Genomic DNA, 23,445 nt, shown 5'->3' on the forward strand with positions numbered 1-23,445 from the left:
CTTTCAAAAAATTAAGAGTGAAATATATTGTAAGATAGGTCTACCTTGGACCTCAACCAAAGGAAGTTGGTTACTACTATACAAATAACCAACCTCAGGTGCCTGGGTGGCTTAGTCAGTTAAACATCTGGCTTTGGTTCACGTCATGATCCCAGGGTCCTGGGATGGAGCCCTGAATCAGGCTCCTTGCTCAGTGGGGAGTCTGCTTTTTCCCCCTCCTCCCACCCCCCAGCTCATTCTCTCTCTCTAATAAATAAAATCTTTAAAAAACAAAACAAATATAAATAACCAATCTCCCTTACCTAATTAAGATAATCTCGATGTATCTATCCCATAAGCAGTTTTTTTTTTTTTTTAAGATTTTATTTATTTATCTGACAAAGAGACAGCAAGAGAGGGAACACAAGGAGGGGGAGTGGGGCTGAGCAGGAAGCCCGATATATGGGTCGATCCCAGGACCCTGGGATCATGACCTGAGCCCAAGGCAGACTCTTAATGACTGAGCCATCCAAGTGACCCCACAGGCAGCATTTTACTGGAGACTCAGTATCATTTTTCTAGTACGTAGCCTTCTGTCTTTCAGAGGTAAATTAACATTTTATTTATTTTTTAAAGAGTTTATTTATTTATTTGAGAGAGAGAGCAACTAATGGGCTGGGGGGGTGCAGAGGGAGAAGCAGGCTCTCCACCAAGTGGGGAGCCAGACACAGGGCTCGATTCCAGGACTCCAGGATCATGACCAGAGCCAAAGGCAGACACCCAACTGACTGAGCCACCCAGGCACCCTGATAAATGTACATTTTAAATAAATGGCATGTAAATAATAACTTGCATGTGAAAGTGGATAAACCTTGTATATGAAAATGTAACTATAAAATGATAGATAACATGCCCACATACTACATATGCCAGTCTTCTCATTACTTTAAAATCAATGTCATATACTGGAGGGATAGAGAAGCACTGTAGTAAGAGACATAGGTAGTACTATGAATGAAGAAAATGGAGAAAATTATATGTGTTCAGGTTATATGCTCCATAAACTTTGTTATAAGGAATTAAAAGTATGAAAATAGTCCTGCATAACTACAAAATTTTTTTTCTTTGTAATTTTTAAAATTTCTTCATTTCAAAATAATTTCAGGGGCACATAAGCGGTTCAGTTGATTAAGCGTCTACCTTCAACTCAAGTCATAATCCCAGGGTCCTTGGATTTAGCCCTTGGTCAGATTGGGCCTGTTTCTCCCTCTGCCTCTGTCCCTTTCCCCTACTCATGCTCCCTCTCTCAAATAAATAAAATCTTAAAAAAATAATTTAGAAGGGTTTATTTGTAGGTGGGTAGTTTATACTTGAGAATTAAAATTTCTTGGCAGCTAAAAAGGGAATTATCTTGACTATTATAAAGCTGGAAGGCTGAATATGGTAAATGTTATCTTTATATTTCCTCAGAGAAAATTTAAGTAGTTATTATTTTTCTTTAAAGAAGGGCAAACAAATAGGATGATCAGATTCACTGACTGGCCATTAAGACAGTCAGTCGGTTGGTAATAACAGATATACATTGGCAAAAACAGATGTAGTCCATGTTCATAAGCAGGTAAAAACAATCAGACACAGCTTAATATAACTTTTTAAAACAATCTCATAATATTCAGTTATCACTGTTTTTACGTTTAATTTTATAAATGAATTTGTGTAAGAGAAAAGCATTAACGTGTGGAGACAACTATCATCTAAACACGGGTCTGAAACAACCAAGTGATGGACAAAATATGGTATAGTTATTGATTCCTCTTCTAACGATAGGGAATCCTTATCTTATAAATACAGCTATTCTAACAACATGGAAACAAGACATCCTGATCATTCTTACACCAAACTATTTACTATGAAACATACTGACAGAGAGGGATTATGGTTAATAGACGCAATAAAAGTAAAGGGAATTCCATTACTTACTTGTGCTTCCAAAATGTACAACCTCAAGCTACCTGATGTACATAGGTATAAAGCAATTACAATATATATTAGAAGGTTGCTAAGAGGATCAAATGACTCTGTAAACTACAAGTGAAGTAAGGCATTATTATCAGCTACTGAAAAACCAGCTGGGTTTCCACCCTAAAATTCAAAAGTGTGGGGCACCTGGGTAGCTCAGTTAAGCATCTGTCTTTGGCTTAGGTCATGATAGCAGGATCCTGGGATCTAGTCCCACATCGGGTTCCCTGCTCAGAGGGGAGTCTGTTTCTCCCTCTCCCTCTGCCTCTCCCCCTGCTCATTCTCTCTCTCTCAAATAAATAAATAAATAAATAAAATCTTAAAAAAAAAAAATCACAAGTGTTATAGATGATCTTTGAGAAAGTAAAATTTGGCAGTCATTTACAAATTTAATAAGTTTCTCATGTAACTGATTGGTAATATAGGTTACCAATTTGTAACCTATATTATAAGTTGGTTATAGGTATAGAGAAATACATTCTGTGTAAAATGTCTGTAATAAAAAAGTATATTTGTGATAAGCAAATCTAGATTGTTTCTAATTATGTGTCATGACTCAACTTCAGGGAAATATTCTGATTCAAGCTAAGAGGAAATACTATCTTGTAGTTATAAATCTATCATTTAAAATAGTCATATTGTACTATAGTGAGTGCTGTGAAGTGTGTAAACCTGGCGATTCACAGACCTGTACACCTGGGGATAAAAATACATTATATGTTTATAAAAAAAAATTAAGAATGGTGAAAAAAATAGTAATATTGTAGAAAATAGAATCACTAGACCTACATGACGAATCCATTTTAATAAAACTAAATTCCTTTAAAAACATGTAGTGAATGAAGTTTGAAATGTGCAGTCAAATAGCAAACACAGTAATTTCTGGGTTTCAATACTGCTTATTTTTTTTTTTTTTAAGATTTTGTTTATTTATTTGACAGAGTGAGACAGCACAAGCAGGGGGAGCACCAGAGGGAAAGGAAGTAGCAGGCTCCCCACTGAGCAGGGAGCCTGACATAGGGCTCCATGCCTGACTCAATCCCAGGATCCTGGGATCATGACCTGAGCTGAAGGCAGATGCTTAACTGACTGAGCCACCCAGGCACCCCTCAGTACTGCTTCTTAAAAGTGACCAACACTGTGATTAAAGGATGTCATTCTAATCAATGGTTGTTAATCCAGCATTAAGAAGATCATTAATCAACAAGGAACCGAGGCACAATATAAAGAACTCATTGTCTAACTAATCAACTCTGAAACATTACATGTTTGGTAGTAGAAAAGCAGAAGTGGGGCGCCTGGGTGGCTCAGTCAGTTAAGCATCTCACTCAGTTTCGGTTCAGGTCCTGATCTCAGGGTGGTGAGATGGAGCTCAGAGATGGTCTCCACTCTGAGGTGGAATATGCTTAAGATGTTCTCTCTCCCTCTGCCCCACTCCCTGCTCGTGCACTGCCCGCACTCTCTCTCTCTCTCTCAAAAAAAAAAAAAAAAAGAGCCAGAGGGAATACCTTTGGTATGGTACTTATCTTGTGATTAGCAATGTTTGTAGCAACGAACACTAGCTGGGCTATAAATAAAAATGGAGATGAAAACAACAGAATAAGTACACTTCATAATTTTAAATCTCAAATGATTAAAAATATTTTCATCATTGAAAAGAGGTGTATTGGGGCGCTTGGGTGGCTCAGTGGGTTAAAGCATCTGCCTTCGGCTCAGGTCATGATCCCAGTGTCCTGGGATCGAGACCTGCATCGGGCTCTCTGCTCAGCAGGGAGCCTGCTTCCCTTCCTCTCTCTGCCTGCCTCTCTGTCTACTTGTAATCTCTGTCTGTCAAATAAATAAACAAAATCTTAGGGAAAAAAAAAAAGGAAAGAAGTGTATTTATTCCTAAGTAAAACAATAATGTTTCACCTTTTTGATTTCAAGTGAATTAAAAAAGAGAAATTTTACTTATTAACCAAGAGAATGATCCTGTTTTCCTCATTCAACTGACACAGTTTCAATGCATTTATTTTTGGCATAACTCTTACATTGGGAACTTACATATAGAGTTTTCTTCTGCAACTATGCAGATAATTCTGACATACATAAACTGTCAATACTAATTAAAATACACTAAAAAGCTGCAGTTTTTGAAATCCCTATTGCCCACAGAAACAAAAGGTAATTTGTGCCATAAAAGGAAATCATGCCTCAAGAGCTGCGCAGGCAGCTCTGTAGGAGTAGGATTAGTCTAACTAGTGACATTTTTTGATCGCCTAACCAACAGCCATTTCCTTTTCATTCTTTGCTAAAGAATACTGAATTTCTTGAATATCCAGTTGCTTGAAGAGAAGTTGATTTCTCTAGACTCAAGGGATGAATGTTAATTTTTTTTCAATTTTTTAATGTTTCATCTTAAAATAATTTCAGACTTATTATAAACAAGTTATAAACATAGAATAGAGTATCTGTATATCACTCAACTTCTCAAAATTTCACATCTTGCATAGCCATAATACAACTATGAAGATCAAGAAATTAACACTGATACAATACTATTAATTAATCTATAGACTTCACTCAAATTTTTCCAATTGTCACTCTAATGTCATTTTTCTGTTCCAGGATCTAATCCAGGACCCCACATTGCATTTAATGTCATTCTCCTTCCATCTGTGATAGTCTGTCCATCTTTCTTTGTCTTTCACAATCCTGACATCTTGAAAAGTAAAGGCCAGTTATTTTGTCCTTCAACTTGGGTTTTTCCATATTTCCCCATGATAAAATATGGGCTATGCATTTTTGGTAAGAGTACAACAGGAGTAATGTTGTGCTCTTCTTAGTGCATCAAGTCAGGAGGTAAATAAGACTGACATATCTGATTTCTAGTTAACTTTGATAGTTTAACTGAGATGAATTCTGCCTGGTTTCGCTGCTGTAATATTATAATTTTGCCCTTTGTAATTAGTAAGTATCTCACGGGGAGATACTTGGAGAACTTTGCAAAATCCTAACTAATAAGATACACACCCTAAGTTTACTATTCTGGAAAGGCTTAATTTCCTCTCTAAGTTAAGAAACAAGTCTCAGTTGTGGGAACTAAACATAAGAAACAGAGAAAGGGATTATTCTGTGGTTAAGATATTTAAAATGACAACCGTAAGGCAGGAATATGTATACTCTCAATAATACAAAGCATTTAAAAATATTGCTAATTAAATAGCATCATAAAATCACTCTTCAAAACACCCTGTTAAAAATTTATGATTTTAGGGGCACCTGGGTGGCTCAGTGGGTTGAGCCTCTCTGCCTTTGGCTCAGGTCATGGTCTCAGGGTCCTGGGATCGAGCCCCACATCAGGCTCTCTGCTCAGCGGAGAGTCTGCTTCCCCACCCCTCTCTGCCTGCCTCTCTGCCTACTTGTGATCTCTGTCAAGTTAATTAAAAAAAAATTTTTTTAAACTTAAAAAAAAATTATGGTTTTATATTTCTGAATCTAAATCATTTCCCATACATGATTTTCTAGATGTGAAAGAAAACTTCCCAATTTTCATTTTCAGATTATAATGGAGAAAAACAACTGGGTGTGTTTTGATGGGTGGCTGTTAACTCCAGCTTTTGGTTAGAGCCTTGGAAGCTCTAGGAATATGAGAATATGAAGTAACTGAGGCCCATTGGTATGTATACACCATAGAGCAAATACAATATTAGTCACAATGATACCAATTTTTGTTATGAGCAATAATATTCTATGATGCCATCTGTTTCAGATTACTGAAGGTGGAAGCCCTAGGGAACCATGAATAAAATCTGCTTCTGACTTAGAAATTCAGATCTGATTCTAGGCTTAATAACCAAAACAATTCAGGGGAACCTCTGGTAATTTCAAATTGATTAAATAAAAGGGTCTCATTTGTTTCCATTTCTTTTATCAATTCAGAAATCCCAGAATTATTCTGCTCCCCTCTTGTAGTATCTTAAATTCTAGGTGTTAATCACAGTTGAGAAAAGAATGCTACTGACAGATCAAAATGAATGTATAGACCAGGTCTCATTTTAATAAATACCTTATGGAAAAAATTTATATATATATGTGTGTGTGTGTGTGTGTGTGTGTGTGTGTGTATTTATACACACACCCATTTATATGTGTGCACATATAAAAAATTATATTAAAATATAGATGAAGCAAATATTAACTAAGGATATACCCCAAATTAAGTTAGTCTTTTTACCTTTGAATTCTGAAAAACTCGTTGTCAACTATCCAAGGTCCATGCTGTAAAGCTAATTTCTTATAAATAAGACATTGAGGCCAAATAGGACATCAGTATCAATTACTTTAAACATAGGAAATAATTGTTATACACTAATACTTACAAAATTCGTTCCTTTTTGAGTTTGGTTACTTTTACTTGTAAACCTAAAAAAGAAAAAAAACCCACAGTATTTTACTTATACATTTACCATCTCTAAAGCAGTTGATCTGAGTTTATGAGTCTAATACTACACTATTAAGTCACTCGACTCTGGGCTCTGAATAATGAGCCAGGTCCCATTAGTTTGGAGAGTGTATTTCCCTTACTTGTATGTACCCTGAGGTCACAAAAGTATATCAGCAACATTACTGCTTTTAGTCTGTGACAGCTAAGTAGAATAAAATTTTCTCCACCTAAAGTGAGTTACTTCCTTTATAATAGCAGGGGCAAGCATATAATTAGAGGTTCACTATAAACGGAGGTCTATGTTCTGACATAGCCTATGCATTTGCTAACAGCAACCGTGCTTACGTAGGCTCAAGTCTTCTGGGATTAAAATAGATTATGGCAGGAAGTCTTGGACAAAGAGCAAAACTGCTAATGCTAAAGTACTTAACAAAGGACATGCAAGATAGCTGTTACATGTATTTTTAATTCTAATTGAGTCTGACACAGAACATAAGAGAAGACCACTGCCTTTGGGACTCATGTAGTTCTAGTGAAGAAAGGCTGAAAGGCACTTAAACTGCAAGGAAGGATATGGACAAAATAGGGTAAACATTTTTAATTTTTAGAAACAATAATTAACAAAAGGAGAAAAACAGTCATTAAACAAATATGAAAATCTATTCAGCATCACTAGCAACTAACTATAAATTCAAAACAAAACAATTACTTAGCAAAATTATGAAGATCATAATACCCAGTATGTTGATTAAAAAAAGTGTTGTAAAACTATATTCCTATACTTTGCTGGAAATATTACAAATTGATACAATTCTTATGGAAAGCAATTTAGAAATATGTAATAGGACTCATTCATCAAGATCTTCTTTCTTGGATTCAAACCACAGGGAAACTCATAGTCACAAAGAATACTGCGCAATTTATAGCAATATAAACTGTTTAAAATAGGCATATGTTTAAGTAAAATATAACACTTGTTTTTTAAAATAATACAGTTACTAATATCATTAAGTAAAAAGAATGTCAATTTAGCAACACTAAACTATTTGGTTTTCTATTTTCTCTATGACCTCTATTTTCTGCAATATGATTATCAAAAGGGGAGGCAAAAGTTTCTGTATTACTTTTTCTGATTCTTGTATCAATCTTTTTACGATTCTACAATTTTCCCAATTGTGGATATTGTATTTACTTTTAAAAATACTGCTTAGTGAGTTTTTAAGTTCTATATCTACTCAAGAATTTCTTTTATTTGGGGTAGAGTTAGTCCCCAATAAATAGGTATTAATTGACTAATTTTTGAAAAATCAAAGGTTTAGTATTTGCCTTTGGTAGTTTATGGATTCTAATAAGCCATACATTTCAAAAAGCTTTCCATGTAATATATGTAGTAACATTAATAAATTTGTCATTTTTAAGAACAGGACTTTTCATTATCGGTTTAATTTAGGACAAGCTTTTGAACAACATAATTTAGACAAGAGTTTTCAAAAACTTATACATTTCTCCCACCAATCCCCCTCCATGGTGCTGACTAGGGATGAGGCTAAAAGTCATATAAATACTGAAGGGAAAGTCACCTCTTCTTATTATACCAAATAGTAATGATATGCTGCTAAGAAATCTAGATATTAGAGAAAAATGAAGGCCCTGGACAATTTTTTTGTGTTAGACTTTGGTCCTATTTCTCAAGTTTCACCTCTAGGAAATGTCCAACTGATATGATACAATTTTACCCCTATTTTCACAGCCTAAAATTTGAATAAACAAGTATTATGAACAGTAAAAAAAAGTTAAAATCAAATGTTCACAGCAGCTTTATTTATAATAGCCAAAAACTAGAAACAACCCAAATATCCTTCAACAAGTGAACTGTTAAAAAGAAAAAAAACTGGTGCATACTCATAGCACATGCACTATTCATCAATAAAAAGGAATGAACTATTGATACATGCAACAACTTGGACAGTTTCCAAGGAAATTACGCTGGATGAAAAAAAGCCAATCTCAAAGAGTACGTCCAATGTGATTCTACTTACATAACATTCCTGAAAGGAAAAAGTTATAAAGAACAGATTATGGGTAGCCATAAATTGGAGGGGTTGGGGTGGGAGAAATGGGGTCAGGCACTTAAGAAACTGTTGTGAGGGATCTTTGGTGGTAGTCACAGTAATCTACGTTAACTGCATACATAGAAAACACCGTGTACACATATACAAGTAAGTGCATGTAAAATTAGAGGAATCTGAATAAGGTTGATAAATTGTACCAATGTCCATTTCTTGGTTGTGCTATGGTACTTCAGCTATAAAATATGCTACCGTTGTGGGAAACTGGGTAAAGAGTATAGGACAGTTCCTTGTATTATTTCCTACAACTTCATATGAATCTACGATAAGCTCAAAATAAAAAGCTAAAAAAAATTATGGAAAAAGATCTTCCCTAAGAATTATAAAACTATTAAAATACAAAACATAATAAAGGAAAATATTTCTTTTAATGTCAAGAATTAAAACTGGTATGATCTTTTTTTTAAAAAAATCTTTTCCATCTGTCAAATTCAGGTAATGACAAACTCATGAGAACTTAAAGGTACTTAGTAAAGCATCAAATCATTCCTGAAGAATTAAGAAAAGAACTTATGACCTGACTAGGCTAAGTTGAAATCAGCAGTTTTTCACTCTCTTTCCTTCCCAAAGTGTGTGAAAACTTACTTATTGATAGATTTTCTTATTTTTAATTTTAGCTGACTTCTAAAATTCGGTGCAGCCAAACATGAAATGGATTCTTGCCATGACCATTTTAAGGAAAAGGAACAACGAGATAGAAAATCCATATAAACATCAAAAGAAAATTCTTGGGAAATATGGAAAGAGTACTCTTTTATCTTGTTAGCATTCAACACCTGTGAGGCATTTGTTCTGTCACGCAGATCAGCCCTGAAACAGGTTTATGTGTGTATGTGTATGTGTGTGTGTTTAAATTTTAGCATTTGCTATTCATCAAGTCAATTAGGCATCTACAATTAGAACCCCTATAAAGTGTGCTTTAATCCTGCTCCACACCCATCGGAAGGAATGAGGCTATACAACAATGCAGCTCCTGTATGAACAGGTAGTCTGTTCAGTAAAGTATTTGGGATTGTAACACTGGCAACCTGAGATACCTACTGAGGAAGCAGCATTCACAAGACTAAGCACTGAACTACAAATTAACCCTACACTGGTGAACACATGAATATTGGAGGAAATGAAACAATTAAGAGCCTATATGTGTAGTTCTAACACATGAAACAAATTTAAGTAAAAATTTAGAAATGAGGGGCGCCTGGGTGGCTCAGTGGGTTAAAGCCTCTGCCTTCGGCTCAGGTCATGATCCCAGGGTCCTGGGATCGAGCCCCACATCGGGCTCTCTGTTCAGCGGGGAGCCTGCTTCCTCCTCTGTCTGCCTGCCTCTCTGCCTACTTGTGATCTCTGTCTGTCAAATAAATAAAATCTTTAAAAAAAAAAAAAAATTTAGAAATGAGGCAAGAATTCATTTTAAACAAAAAAAAATCACTTAATTTTTTTACTTATTTTAGTTCTCTATGCAGAACAACCCATATATAGTATATATACTATCACTTTAAAACAGGTTACTTATGGTTTTGAATAAGCCTAATAACACCTTTCTTGACAAATAGTGGCTTTATGTGCATAGCTCAAGTAATTTAATTTCTACCAAAATACATAATCACTAGTACGTCCGCAAGGACCTCATAAGTTATTTCAATACCAAAGTGAAAACTCTTGACTTTATAAGATGCTTAGTTTGCTCTTAAGATTTAATTATCTCTGGGGCGCCTGGGTGGCTCAGTGGGTTAAGCCTCTGCCTTCGGCTCAGGTCATGATCTCAGGGTCCTGGGATCGAGTCCCGCATCAGGCTCTCTGCTCAGCAGGGACCCTGCTTCCCCCTCTCTCTCTGCCTGTCTCTCTGCCTACTTGTGATCTTTCTCTGTCAAATAAATAAATAAAATCTTAAAAAAAAAAAAGATTTAATTATCTCAAGGATGACTGGGTGGCTCAGGCGGCTAAGCAAGATCCTGGGGTCCTTGGGGAACCTCGGTGGCTCAGTCACGATCCCAGCGTCCTGAGATCGAGCCCCATATCAGCTCCCTGCACAGTGGGAAGCCTGCTTCTCCCTCTCCAGCTCCCTTGTGCTTGCATTTCTTCTCTCACTATCTCTCTCTGTCATAAATAAATTTTTTTTAAAAATCTGAAGGGGTTGGGGCGCCTGGGTGGCTCAGTGGGTTAAAGCCTCTGCCTTCGGCTCAGGTCATGATCTCAGGGTCCTGGGATCGAGCCCCGCATCGGGCTCTCTGCTCAGCAGGGAGCCTGCTTCCCCCTCTCTCTCTGCCGGCCTCTCTGCCTGCTTGTGATCTCTGTCTCAAATAAATAAATAAAATCTTTAAAAAAAAAAAAAAAATCTGAAGGGGCACCTGGGTGGCTCAGTGGGTTAAGCCTCTGCCTTTGGTTCAGGTCATGATCTCAGGGTCCTGGGATTGAGTCTCGCATCAGGCTCTCTGCTCAGCAGGGAGCCTGGTTCCCCCTTTCTCTCTGCCTACTTGTGATCTCTCTCTCTGTAAAAATAAAAAAAAATTTTAAAATCTTGAAAAAAAAAAAAAAGATCCCGGAGTCCTGGGATCCAGCCCTGCGTGGGGGGGGGGGGGGTCCTTGCTCAGCAGGGAGCCTGCTTCTCTCCCTGCCTGCTGCTCCCCCTGCTTAAAAACGCTCTCTCTGCCAAATAAATAAATAATCAATCTTTTAAATAAAGATTTAATTATCTCAAAATGGATAAACTACTTTTTGTGCACTCCACTGAACTTATACATGTTAGTACAAATGGAAAAATAATAGATGTGAGAGCTGCTGATGGTATTCTTAACAATGAGTATGACACTAATGTTATGGACCAAAATTGCATGCAATTCCTTTCACTGTTAATTTATATAGTCTTAGTATGAATGTTATCTTAGGAATTTTTGATGAGACATCTGAGAAATAAATGAAATAGTCCAAAATTTAATCAAGAAGTATTTATCCTGTTGTATTAGAACCTCTATAGTTTCCTATTTCTTCTTCTTTTAGTTTATTACCTTATTTTTTTTTAGTAATCTCTACACACAACATGGGGCTCAAACTCACGAGATCAAGGGTTGCATGCTCTTCTGACTGAGCCAGTCAGGCGCCCTACATTTTCCTATTTCTTCAAAGGGTTTCTAATTTTGTCCTGAAAATATGCCTACTTTTTAAAGAAACTGATCATCACATTTATCAAAACATTATTAGATGAGATGCTGACGGTAGAACATGGCATGAATAAGAGAGGTCTACAGCATTTGTCACAAAAGGAACGTAAGACACTAGAGTGAACAGTCATGAAAGTATACAAGGATACAATTATCCTAAAGATAAAGATATCTTAAAGATAAAAGATATAAAGATATAAAACTTAGTCACAAATGTCTCCAGAATTTTCCAACAAAAAGGTCTCATTTGAATATTGCTATTCAATAGAAGTTGAAAGACTTTATTTATTCACGCCGTTTTAAAAGAAATGCATGCAGTTTAATATATTCTTGTGATCAGTGTACAAATTGTCTTGTATATGGCATGTTTTAGCTATCATTTTACCATGTTTTGGTCAAATGAAGCAAAAAAAATCTCAAGATACAGTGGGGGTATTCAGATGCATGTAAATTTCTATGGGTGGGTAGACTTCTTTGGATATCTAAGTAAAAATTATATATTTCAAGCACCACCATTCAGAACATTTCTTTTCTCTTTTTTTAAACTGACACAAAGGTTTGAAAGTAATGAGTCAATTTTGATTCCTATATATACTTCAAAACCAGCAAAGTCCAGACAAGTCCATGTTTGATGTCTTTCAAATAGCCTCTTATACTGGTTTCTCCAAGTGGATCTCCCACTTAAAAAAAAAATTTAGTACCCTTTAGGCATGTCTTTGATGTTATCACACAGTTGGAAGATCTAATTTTATATGGAACTATGTGGAATACATTGACAAAGAACTGTGCTTTAAAAAGTCTGCGTTCAGCAAATATGCCTTGTCTGACTCCAAACATTTTAGAATAACATATTAATTTTTTAACAGTGCCCATTCATTTATACCTTTAAGAATTCATAAATGAATTTGAAATGGAAAAAGTACACTGATCAATCCAGTATTATGATGTACCAGAAATTATCTTCTTTCTTCAGTTCACATATATATGTAATACCTACCATTCATAAAGCACACGGATGTTAGCTAAGTATACTAAAAACTGCTGTATTTCTCTCTTAACATTTTCAGTGTATACAAACTAACTCCCTCTTCTGAGAGTGTGATGAGTGTTAGAGCATAGCTATGAGTACACAATTTTAAAGAATTACCCGCCATGTAATATTTGTGAGTTTTATATGTTCTACAATCTGATGAATATGGCATGCTGTTTCTGATTAAAAAGTGTCTTATTTATCTTGACTCTTCCTCATCATTAAATAGGGGTCTCCTGAAGACCTTGAAATACTGAGGAACATGAAGAAGTCTGCCAAATATTTTATCCCTGGTTAAATCAAAAGCCTAAAAATAAAACTAGCCCAATTTTAAATGTGGATATATAAATGGGCATATATAAAAATTCTAAAGTTCTGCACAACAAAAAGCAAGTAGAGTTTAAATAATGAAATAACAAAGATAAGCCAGATATAAAAGACTATGTACACTGATCACAACAATACAATAAGCTACACACATTTCTTTTAAAGCTAGGAAAGAATGAACAAAAAAGCACAGATGTTGTTCTTATAGAATGGTGATTTATTTTTCCTTTCCCAACTTTCTACGGTATTACCTAAAAAGAGAAATTTTAAAGTATAAAGGTAGTAAAGTATTTCAGGGTTATAAAACAGATATAAAATATTTTCATATATTATGGGATTTAAAATACTGATGTTCAAGAAAATATTCCATTGACCAAGCTATAAACTATGGAATTCATTTGGATACCATTTATTAATTTTTTACCATGTGCCAAGCACTTTTACCTACAGGAATGTAAAGATGAGTAAGATAGGGACTCTGCCTAATAAAAACTTAATGATCTTCTTCAAACCAGTTATAAAACAACAGAAAGTAATTATTTGAAGGATAAAGAACTTAACCTTATGCTTGAAGATGGCAGAATGCTAACTACACTAGATAGAGAATTAGCTCTCTGGGGGCGCCTGGATGGCTCAGTGGTTTAAGCCTCTGCCTTCGGCTCAGGTCATGATTTCAGGGTCCTGGGATCGAGCCCTGCATCACATCGGACTCTCTGCTCAGTGGGAAGCCTGCTTCCCCCCCCCCCCCCCGCCTGCCTCTCTGCCTACTTCTGATTTCTCTCTGTCAAATAAATAAAATCTTAAAAAAAAAATACTTTATAAAAAATACCAACTCTCTGTCCCTACCTAGCAACTCAAATATGTCTGGTCCTATTTAAAATATTTCAAAATATTGTATTAGCTTCACTTCAGGGTCACAAAGAATAAGTTTTATTACATGCAGCAGTGACACTCCTAGAATAAACTTGAAGCTGTTCTTAGTGATAAACCTATGTTCTTATTGGTAAACCTTATATAGTCACCGTATGATAAACCAAAAAGAGGATATTGCTGTTTTTCAACAGAAATTGGAAGACTTTGTTTATTCCTTCCCAGTTTTAAAAGTAGTGCCTATAGCAGATTACATTGTTGCTCTTAGTGTTACCAATATCTGGCTTATTTTTGCTATCATTTCATTATATAATGACATTGTATAAATATTTTCCTAAAAAAATAAATGGAGGTGCCTGGATGGCTCAGTGGGTTAAAGCCTCTGCCTTCGGCTCAGGTCATGATCCCAGGGTCCTGGGATCGAGCCCCATATCGGGATCTCTGCTGAGCAGCGAGCCTGCTTTCTCCCCTCCTCTCTCTCTGCCTGCCTCTCTGCCTACTTGTGATCTCTGTCAAATAAATAAATAAAATTTTTAAAAAAATAAATGAATACAACGCTCCCCACACCCACTGTGTCTTCTTGACTGTTGTATCCTCAGCAACTGCTATCATTCCTAGCATATAGTCCAATTACTACTCACTGAATGAATGGCAGTCTGTATTAAAACTCAGAATTATTCCTCAATGTCTTACACTAGATTTTTGGGGGGAAAACAGTATAGTCAAATGAAGAGCAGAATTAATGTAAAATATTCATATTTATCCTTGGACATATGACCATGAGCATAGTTCACTTTAAAAGTAGATCTTTATCACTAACAACAAATTTGAATTTCCAATTTTTCAAATACTTGAAGTGAATTAATCTGCCTTAGTCAACTAAACAGCTCACAGAAATTGAGAGGCGAAAGGCCAACAATCCTAGAAAATACATGAAATAGTGTGTAACAGTTCATAAAAAAGAAATATAAATTACCCTTAAACATAAAGATGCTTAATCTTATAAGAGAAATAAACTAAAACTGTCTTAAAAAATTAACATACATAGTAATCAAATGTAACAGAGATGTCTAACATAAAGACTTGAACAACCAACTATAAAGACATTTCAGAGAATTGTGGAAATTTGAATTCTATCATCTAATAGGTATTAGACGTTAATAATTTGTTTTGTTAGCGTGAACAAAGTCCCGCATCAGGCTCCCTCCTCACCAGAGTCCACTTCTCCCTCTGCCTTCTGCTCCCCCTGCTTGTGTTAGTGTGGTAATGGATTTATTTGGTTAAAGCCTACTGGAAATACATACTAAAGTAATTATAAATGAATTATGTCAGAGACTCCAAAATAACTGAAAGAAGAATAAGAAGGACCTGGAATACAGGTAAAATAAGGCTGGCCATTTACTGATAATTCAAGCTGAGTGATGAGTATATGAGAGTTCATTACATAATTTTCTTTACTTTTGTATATATGTAATATTTCCTACACAAAACAGAACAAAAGACTTAAATTTTAAATTAGAAAAGAACTTAAGAGAACACAAACACAAAAGATTATAAAGGGGTGCCTGTGTGGCTCAGCTAGTTAAGTGTCTGCCTTTGGCTCAGGTCATGATCCCAGGGTCCTGGGATCAAGCTCCTCGGTGGACTCCCTGCTCAGCGGGAAGTCTGCTTCTCCCTCTCCCTGCTTCCTCCCTCCCCCTTGTGCTCACTCAAATAAATAAAATCTTTAAAAAAAAGATTATAAAAGTAGTTACCAGTTTGTGTTAGGGGGCTAACTTTTTTACTTTCTGTTTTGGTGTTTTTAGGAAAAAGCTTAAGTTAAAAAAAAAATAAGTAAATTGATGCCTGGATTTCTAAATGAAATTACTCCCTAACTGCAGCAGCAATCCTATATGCTGAAAACAGGCTTTAATGAAGCAGAATAATCTATCAAAGAATGAGCCCAATGGAGCAGTAAGGGATACATGGATAGTAGAGGTACTTGAACTCCAACTTCCCATAATAAAATAAATAAATAAATAAATAAAGAACTTCTACTGTTTACTTCAGCCAGGAAATTTAAAAAAAAAAACTATAATTAAGGTGCCTGGGTGGCTCAGTTGGTTAAGTGGCTGGCTTTAGTTCAGGTCATGATCCCAGGGTCGTAGGATCAAGCCCCACATCGGGCTCCCTGCTCAGCAGAGTCCGCTACGTCCTCTGCCTTCTGTTCCCCCTGCTTGTGCTCTCTCCCACTCTCTCTGCCAAATAAATAAAATAGTAAGTAAATAAAAATTAAAAAACTACAATACTTTAAGCAAAGTTGCAAGAAACAAAATCAGTATGCAGAAATCAGTAGTGTTGTTGTAAGCTAACAACAAACAATTAGAAAAGGAAATGAGGGGCATCTGGCTGGGTCAGTTGGAAGAGCATGCTGACACTTGATGTTATTAGGCTCGTTAGTTCGATGTAGAGATTACTTTAAAAAAAAACCCAAACAAATAAACAAACAAACAAAAAACCCAAACAAACTTTAAAAAAAGAAAATGAAGAAAACAATTCCATTTATAGCAGCATCAAAAAGAATAAAATACTCAGAAACAGATATAATAAAGGGGATGAAAGATTTATACACAGAATACTACAAAATATTAGTTAAAGTAATTAGATGACATAAATAAATTGAAAAACACGGCATGTTCATAGACTGGAAAACATAATACTGTTAAGATGTTAAAAAGACTACTTAAAAAGATCTACAGATTCAGTTTAATCCCTATCAAAATTCCAATGAGGATTTTTGCAGAAATAGAAAATTCCATCCCAAATCCATATGGAATCTTAAGGGACTCCAAACAGCCCAAACAATCTTGAAGAAGAACAAAACTGGAGATCACATACTTCCTGATTTCAAAACTTACTAAAAGTTCCAGTATTCAAAACAGCGTAGTACTGACATGAAGACAGATGTAGAGGCCAATGGAATAAAACAGAGAGCCCAATATGATCAAATCATTTTGGACAATGGTCCCAAGACCATTTAAGGGGAAACTGTCTTTCCAAAAATAGTGTCAGGAATACTGGATATCCACATATCGAAGAATGAAGTTTCACCCTTACATCGTATACAAAATATAACTGAAAATGGATGAAAGATTTAAACATAAGAGCTAAAATTATACAATGCTTAGAAGAAAACAGGGTAAAGGCTAAATAATACGGGATTTGGCAATGATTTCTTGGACAAGACACCAAAAGTACACGCAACAAAAGAAAAAAATAGATAAAATGGACTACATCAAAATTTAAAAGTTCTGTGCATCGAAGGACACACATATAAACAGAGTGAAAACGCAACCCACAGAATGGGAGAAAATATTTGCAAATTATACATCTGATAACGGTTAATATCCAGGGGCACCAGGGTGGGCCAGTTGGTTAAGCGTCCCAACTCCTATTTTGGCTCAAGTCATGATCTCAAGGTCCTGAGACTGAGCCCTGCATCTTGTTCTGCACTCAATGGGGAGGGTGCTTGAGATCTTCTCTCTTCCTTCCCCTCTGTCCCTCCCCTGGCACATTTTCTTTCTCTCAGATAAATACATCTTGAAAAAAAAAAGATTAGTATCTAAACTATATAAAGAACTTCTACAACTCAAAAACGAAAACGAAAACTGATTAAAACACAGGCAAAGGACTTGAATAGACAGACATTTCTCCAATGTTACACAAATGGCTAATAAGCACATGAAAAAAATATTGAACATCACTAATCACTGGGTAAATGTAAATCAAAACCACAGTATCATGTTACAACCACTAGGATAGCTACTCCTATCAAAAAAAAAAATAAATAAAGAGAAAGAGAGAGAGAGATAAACAGAAAATAACAAGTATTGGTGAGAATATGGAGAAATTGTAATCCTCATGCACTACTAGTAGTAATGTAAAATGCAGGTATGGAAAGGAGTATGGTAATTTATTTACTTTTATTTTTTAAAAGATTTTATTTTTTTGAAAGAGACAGTGAGAGAGACAGAGATCTCAAGCAGGGGGTGAGGGTAGAGAGAGAAGCAGACTCCCCACTGAGGAGGGAGCCCAACTCGGGAACCCATCCCAGGACCCTGGGATCATGACCTGAGCTGAAGGCAGATGCTTAACCGACAGAGCCACTCAAGTGCCTGAGTATGGTAATGTAAAATTAAAGATATAATTACCATATAATTCAGCAATCCCACTTCTAGGTAGATACCCAAAAGAGTTGAAAGCAGGGTTTTGAAGAGACTACTTGTACACCCATGTTCAGAGCAACATTATTCACAGAAAAAAAGATGGAATTATTTATTCATAGCCAAAAGATGGAAGCAACTCCAATGTCCAATAATGGATTGATAAGCAAAATGTGGTATATATAATAGAATATTATTTAGTCTTAAAAAAGAAAAAAATTCTGATGCTACAATATGGATGAACCTTGAAGACATTATGCTAAGTGAAATGAGCCAGTCACAAAAAGACAAATATTGTATGATTCCACTTTTATGAGGTACTTAGAGTAGTCAAAATCAGAGATATAAACTGGAATCGTGGTTGCCAGCACTGGAGGCAGGTAAATGGGGAGTTATTGTTTAACAGGTAAAAATTTCAATTTTACAAGATGAAGAGCTCTGGAAATGGATGTGGCAATGGTTGCACAACATAATGAATGTCTTTAATACCAATGAACTGTACACCTGAAAATGGTTAAGATGAAAAATTATGTATATTTCTTAAAAGTTTTTTAAGTATCCCCATTCTCCCCCTTGCCAAAAAGAGATAGAAGATAAGAATTTTCTAAGATTTCTTAAGCATTTACGTTTTCTCATGTTTACTTTGGCTATTCTTTTTGTTTCTAGAAATTAGCAGTTTAAAAAATCATAAAGAGGAAAATAAATGGAATCAGTATGTGAAACCTCTGTTACAACTGTTTTATAGTATCTTATTGTTACTAGCTGGGATGGTCCACAGCAGGCATTGATAAAATAATGGTGCTGCTTCAGAAGGATAGCATTCTAATATCTAACACATGATTGCTAACACATATATTGCTTACTGTGTGCTGGAAACTCTCCCAAATGCTTTACATGTATGAAACTATTTAAATGCACTATGAAGTAGCTATTAATAGTATCTTTATTTTATAGATTAAGGAATTTGATGCACAATAAAGTTAAATAACTTGCACAAGCTCACCACCTTTGAGCGGTGAGATGGCTTTCAAATGGCATCTTAGAAGGCAGCCCTCATCCAGAACTCATAGACTTAATAAGTACATAACATGACCTCTTTCTGAACATGGCACTACTCCCAAGCAAGAAAAGGAAACACTTAAGATGAAAATTTAGACTAAATCCTGAAGACAAAGCATGATAACAATCTCTTCAGCACAGTAATGTTTTACATAATCTGAGCCTACCTCCCTTTCTAGCATCAACTCCTATCCACCTGCCCAATAAAATCCCACCTCCTGCCTCATTCCATCTGTGAGCTATACCAACCTGTCTACAGTCCCTTGATTAAAATCAGCCTGTTAGGCGCCTGGGTGGCTCAGCTGGTTAAGCAACTGCCTTTGGCTCAGGTCATGATCCTGGAATCTTAGGATCCAGTCCCGCATGGGGCTCCCTACTCGGCGGTGCAGGGAGTCTGCTCCTTCCCCTGACCCTCCCCCTTCTCATGATCACTGTCTCTCATTCTCTCTCACTCTCAAATAAACAAATAAAATCTAAAAAAAAAAAAAAAAAAAAAAAAAAGATAAAATCAGGCTGTTAACTGCCAAACCTTTCCACATGCTGTTCTTTTTCCTTAAAACATTCCCTCCTCTCCTCCTACCATCTTCTTTGTCTGGCTAATCAGACTTAATTCAGTTGTACAGTCTGGTCTGACAATAAATCTCACACACACCCCCATTCTTCCTGTATGTTCCCAGATAACATGGTAAACTACAAAATTTCTTAGAACTATAACTATAGGGTCACCTGGGTGGCTCAGTGGGTTAAAGCCTCTGCCTTTGGCTCAGGTTATGATCCCAGGGTCTTGGGATGGAGCCCCACATTGGGCTCTCTGTTCCGCGGGGAGCCTGCTTCCTCCTCTCTGCCTGCCTCTCTGCCTACTTGTGATCTCTGCCTGTCAAATAAATAAATAAAATCTTAAAAAAAAAAAAAGAGAACTATAACTATATATGACTCATTCTTATTCACAAATTGTGGCATATGATAAGTGCATCCCTTGAATAAGTATCTCCCGAGTACACTGGGGCATGCAAGAATACTTCTGGGTTTCATATTTCAGAACCCATTAATTCATGATGAGTCCATTATGATGAGGTTCTGCCAGAAACAACCTTTACCACAGGAAAGTTCCAATACAGACCCACATACTATAGATTTAGGTGGATCGTGTTTTAATGGCACCCCGGTGTAAGGTGAAAGCTGTAAAGCACTGTAGTATTAAACCTACAGTTGCAGCAAGAAACAAATGTAAAACTAAGCATTTCCCCTACATGGGGAAATGTTTTATGTTGAATGTTTTATGTTGAATGTTTTATGTTGAAATGTTTTATGTTGAAGTCACAGAACTAGAAAGATATTTTTTTTTTTTAAAACAGGAAAGACAGTTCTGATGAGTTTTTTTTTTAAGATTTTATTTATTTATTTGACAGACAGAGATCACAAGTAGGCAGAGAGGCAGGCAGAGAGAGAGGGAGAAGCAGGCTCCCCGCTGAGCAGAGAGCCCGACGCAGGGCTCGATCCCAGGACCCTGGGATCATGACCCGAGCTGAAGGCAGAGGCTTTAACCCACTGAGCCACCCAGGTGCCCCAGAACTAGAAAGATATTAATAGCAAACCTTGAGTTTACCTTTAATAGAAAATTCTTTTACATGGAATACATTTTAACACAATCACAAATAATATTTATATACTTATTCCAACCATAATAGCTGAATCCTCCGTATACTCATTGCACTTCATATAAACATTTTTGCTCTTATGTCATTATACTGTAATTACCTGTTTACATGACTCTACCTCTATCAGACTACAGGCTCTTTGAAGGCAAACTACCATTCACTTTTATATCTCAGTGCTTGGTAGCAAAGATTCCCAAAGGCTTGAATAATAACTTAAGTAGTATTTCAAAGTCTATAAAGAATCCTGCAAACAATTTTACAGAAAAAAATTAAGTTTAGAGGTTACATAACTTGGCTGAGATCACAGAGCAAATAGATAAATGAATTCAGAATTCAAATTCAGGTCTTCAATCAACAATCTCTATGCCCTTTCCACAACACCACACATATTACCATAAGTAAATAACTATATGTTGTGCAGGTACTACATCCTATAGTAGTTGTCTATAGTTATAAAGCAACAATTCAGCCATAACTGATCACAAAAAATTACAATAATAAAGATCCTTTAAAAATGAGATCTCTGAACTGTCAGTTAGTTATCACTATTAATCTCAATAGAATACTGCTATAAGTATTTTAAAAAAAGATTTTACCTTGTACTTCTTTATCATGATACTCTTTTAGTTTTGTCCAAAGTTCCTTAAAGTCATTAGATATATCTACAGAACTAGGGCTTCCACAATTGCTTCCAGAGATGTTCATCTTGCTTAATATGCACCACACTTCTATTTGCCTAATGTTTTCTGACCTTTTTCTGTTACATTATACAGGTATGAAGTTGTCTTTGACAGTTGAAATACCTGAAACGATAGATTGCAACATAAATGAATTTTGCATTTACATGTATGTAATTTGAAGTCAGGATACCTTTAAGCCTAGCCAGTTCTTCTCAAGTTTTCCTTATTTACCTACAACCAACCACTTTGAGAATTTGGGGGATGGGAAGTGAAGATGATTATGGTGAGAACCCTGATTTCAGTTATTTGGTCCTTAGTTAAGCTAAATTTTCAGGCAAATTTTCTCTTATTCTTCCTAGAAAGAACTTATTTGAGATGATTCTGCTATTGAGAAGTTCATAGTTATTCACGCTCAGTATTGATTGATTCACTATTCTAAAATAATTTATTCCTTTGTTGAACTTTTGATATGGAGTGCAACAAAAACTGGAAAACATTATGAAATACTCTTGACTTAAACTTAAATATTCATAGAAGCACAAATCTTATAAAAGAGCAAGAAAGGTGATTATGATTAATATACTTGAAGATCTGAATACCTTTCTCATAACAAAAGAAATAAGTGAGCAAGACATAGGCACAGCAAAGATCTATGAATACAGAAATGTCTAGTAACAAGGCAAAAAGTGTAAGGCCATTTTGTGCCCCACTGAGAGTAGAGGTGAAATTATTATTACTTGTGTAGCCCCCAAAGGACGCAACAGGATACTAAGAAGTTCAAGTGGATTCATAAATATTTTAATATGCGTCCTTAAAGTGAAACCATTAACTAGCTACAAGTTAATTAACTAACTACATTAACAAGTCTACTATATCTCACATATGGCTCTTTAGCCAATGCCTTACGATTTAATGTACCCAAATTGATTTAAGTGTCTCTTAAAACCATTTCTCAAGGTCTCTGATGATGAGGCTAAAATAAGCAATGACTTTTCTTTCTTTAAGCAGGCTCCATGCTTAATGTGGGGCTTGAACTCATAACTCTGAAATCAAGAGTCCTGTGCTCAACCGACTATGCCACCCAGGTGCCCCAGCAATGACGTTTCTAAAGGAGCAAGATTATGACTGAAGTCACTTTGAAAATGCTAGAGAAATACTGTAAAAATGCACTTTTGTTAAGCTTTTTAAAAATTGTGATTTAGGTTTTTTTGAGACAATCAGTGAAAACTGAACATTAGATAATGTTAGAGAATTATTTTTAATTGTCTTGGGTATTAAAATGTGCTCATATTAAAAGAAAGTCCTTAGCTCTTAAAGAGATACATACTGATATGTTTACAGGTAAATTCACCTGTTCTGTATTTGCTTTCAAATATTCCAGGTAAAACAAACAAAAAATGTTGGGTAAAGAGATCAAACAAGAAGGGCTGCTTTGACAATTACCGGATGAGGGTAATGGATGAGTCTGTGACAGAGTCCGTAATTCTAGTCTCTCTCTTGTGTACACGTATTATTTCCACAATAAGGTTTTTAAAAGAGGGGTTGGGTGCATGAATTAATACAGCTTTATTTCCAAAGAGGCCGGACTTCTACTATTTCTTAACCCTAAAAGATAATAGGCCTATTGTCAACAAAAGTCACCATTTGTTGTTTACTATATAACAGATACCGTGCTGTTTTACAGCCATTTTTTAAAACTTCATCTTGAGAACTCTGTAGAACAGTTACTGTTATTAATTTCCTTTTAGAGAAACAGGTTTAAGAGATTAAATGACTCGCCCAACTTCATACAATTAGGTCCCACTGCTATAGAGGGTAAGGGTAAGGAGGTGAGGGGAGGAGCGCCAGTAATGCTAATTAACCACAAAACACTTTAGCCCAAGAAAAATATTTGTTTCTATGAATAGT

At 35.7% G+C, this 23,445-nt stretch overlaps 1 protein-coding gene across 5 annotated transcripts in view; it reads right to left on the reverse strand.

The window, feature by feature from the left end:
- Positions 1-23,445, reverse strand: part of RBBP8 (RB binding protein 8, endonuclease) — a 109,408-nt gene that overhangs the window by 65,997 nt on the left and 19,966 nt on the right. For 4 of the 5 annotated variants that reach the window (XM_080821093.1, XM_080821089.1, XM_080821090.1 and 1 more), the window contains 2 exons: positions 21,454-21,660; positions 6,360-6,402 (listed from right to left, as the gene is read on the reverse strand). In XM_080821093.1, the coding sequence (XP_080677219.1) occupies positions 6,360-6,402; positions 21,454-21,562 (152 nt within the window). In that variant the 5' untranslated portion in view covers positions 21,563-21,660. Of the gene's footprint in view, positions 1-6,359; positions 6,403-21,453; positions 21,661-22,980; positions 23,143-23,445 lie in introns of all 5 variants that reach the window. The other variant, XM_080821091.1, reaches the window with a different exon arrangement.

Source organism: Martes martes, assembly GCF_963455335.1.
Source record: "Martes martes genome assembly, chromosome: 13".
NCBI classification, from domain to species: Eukaryota; Metazoa; Chordata; class Mammalia; order Carnivora; family Mustelidae; genus Martes; species Martes martes.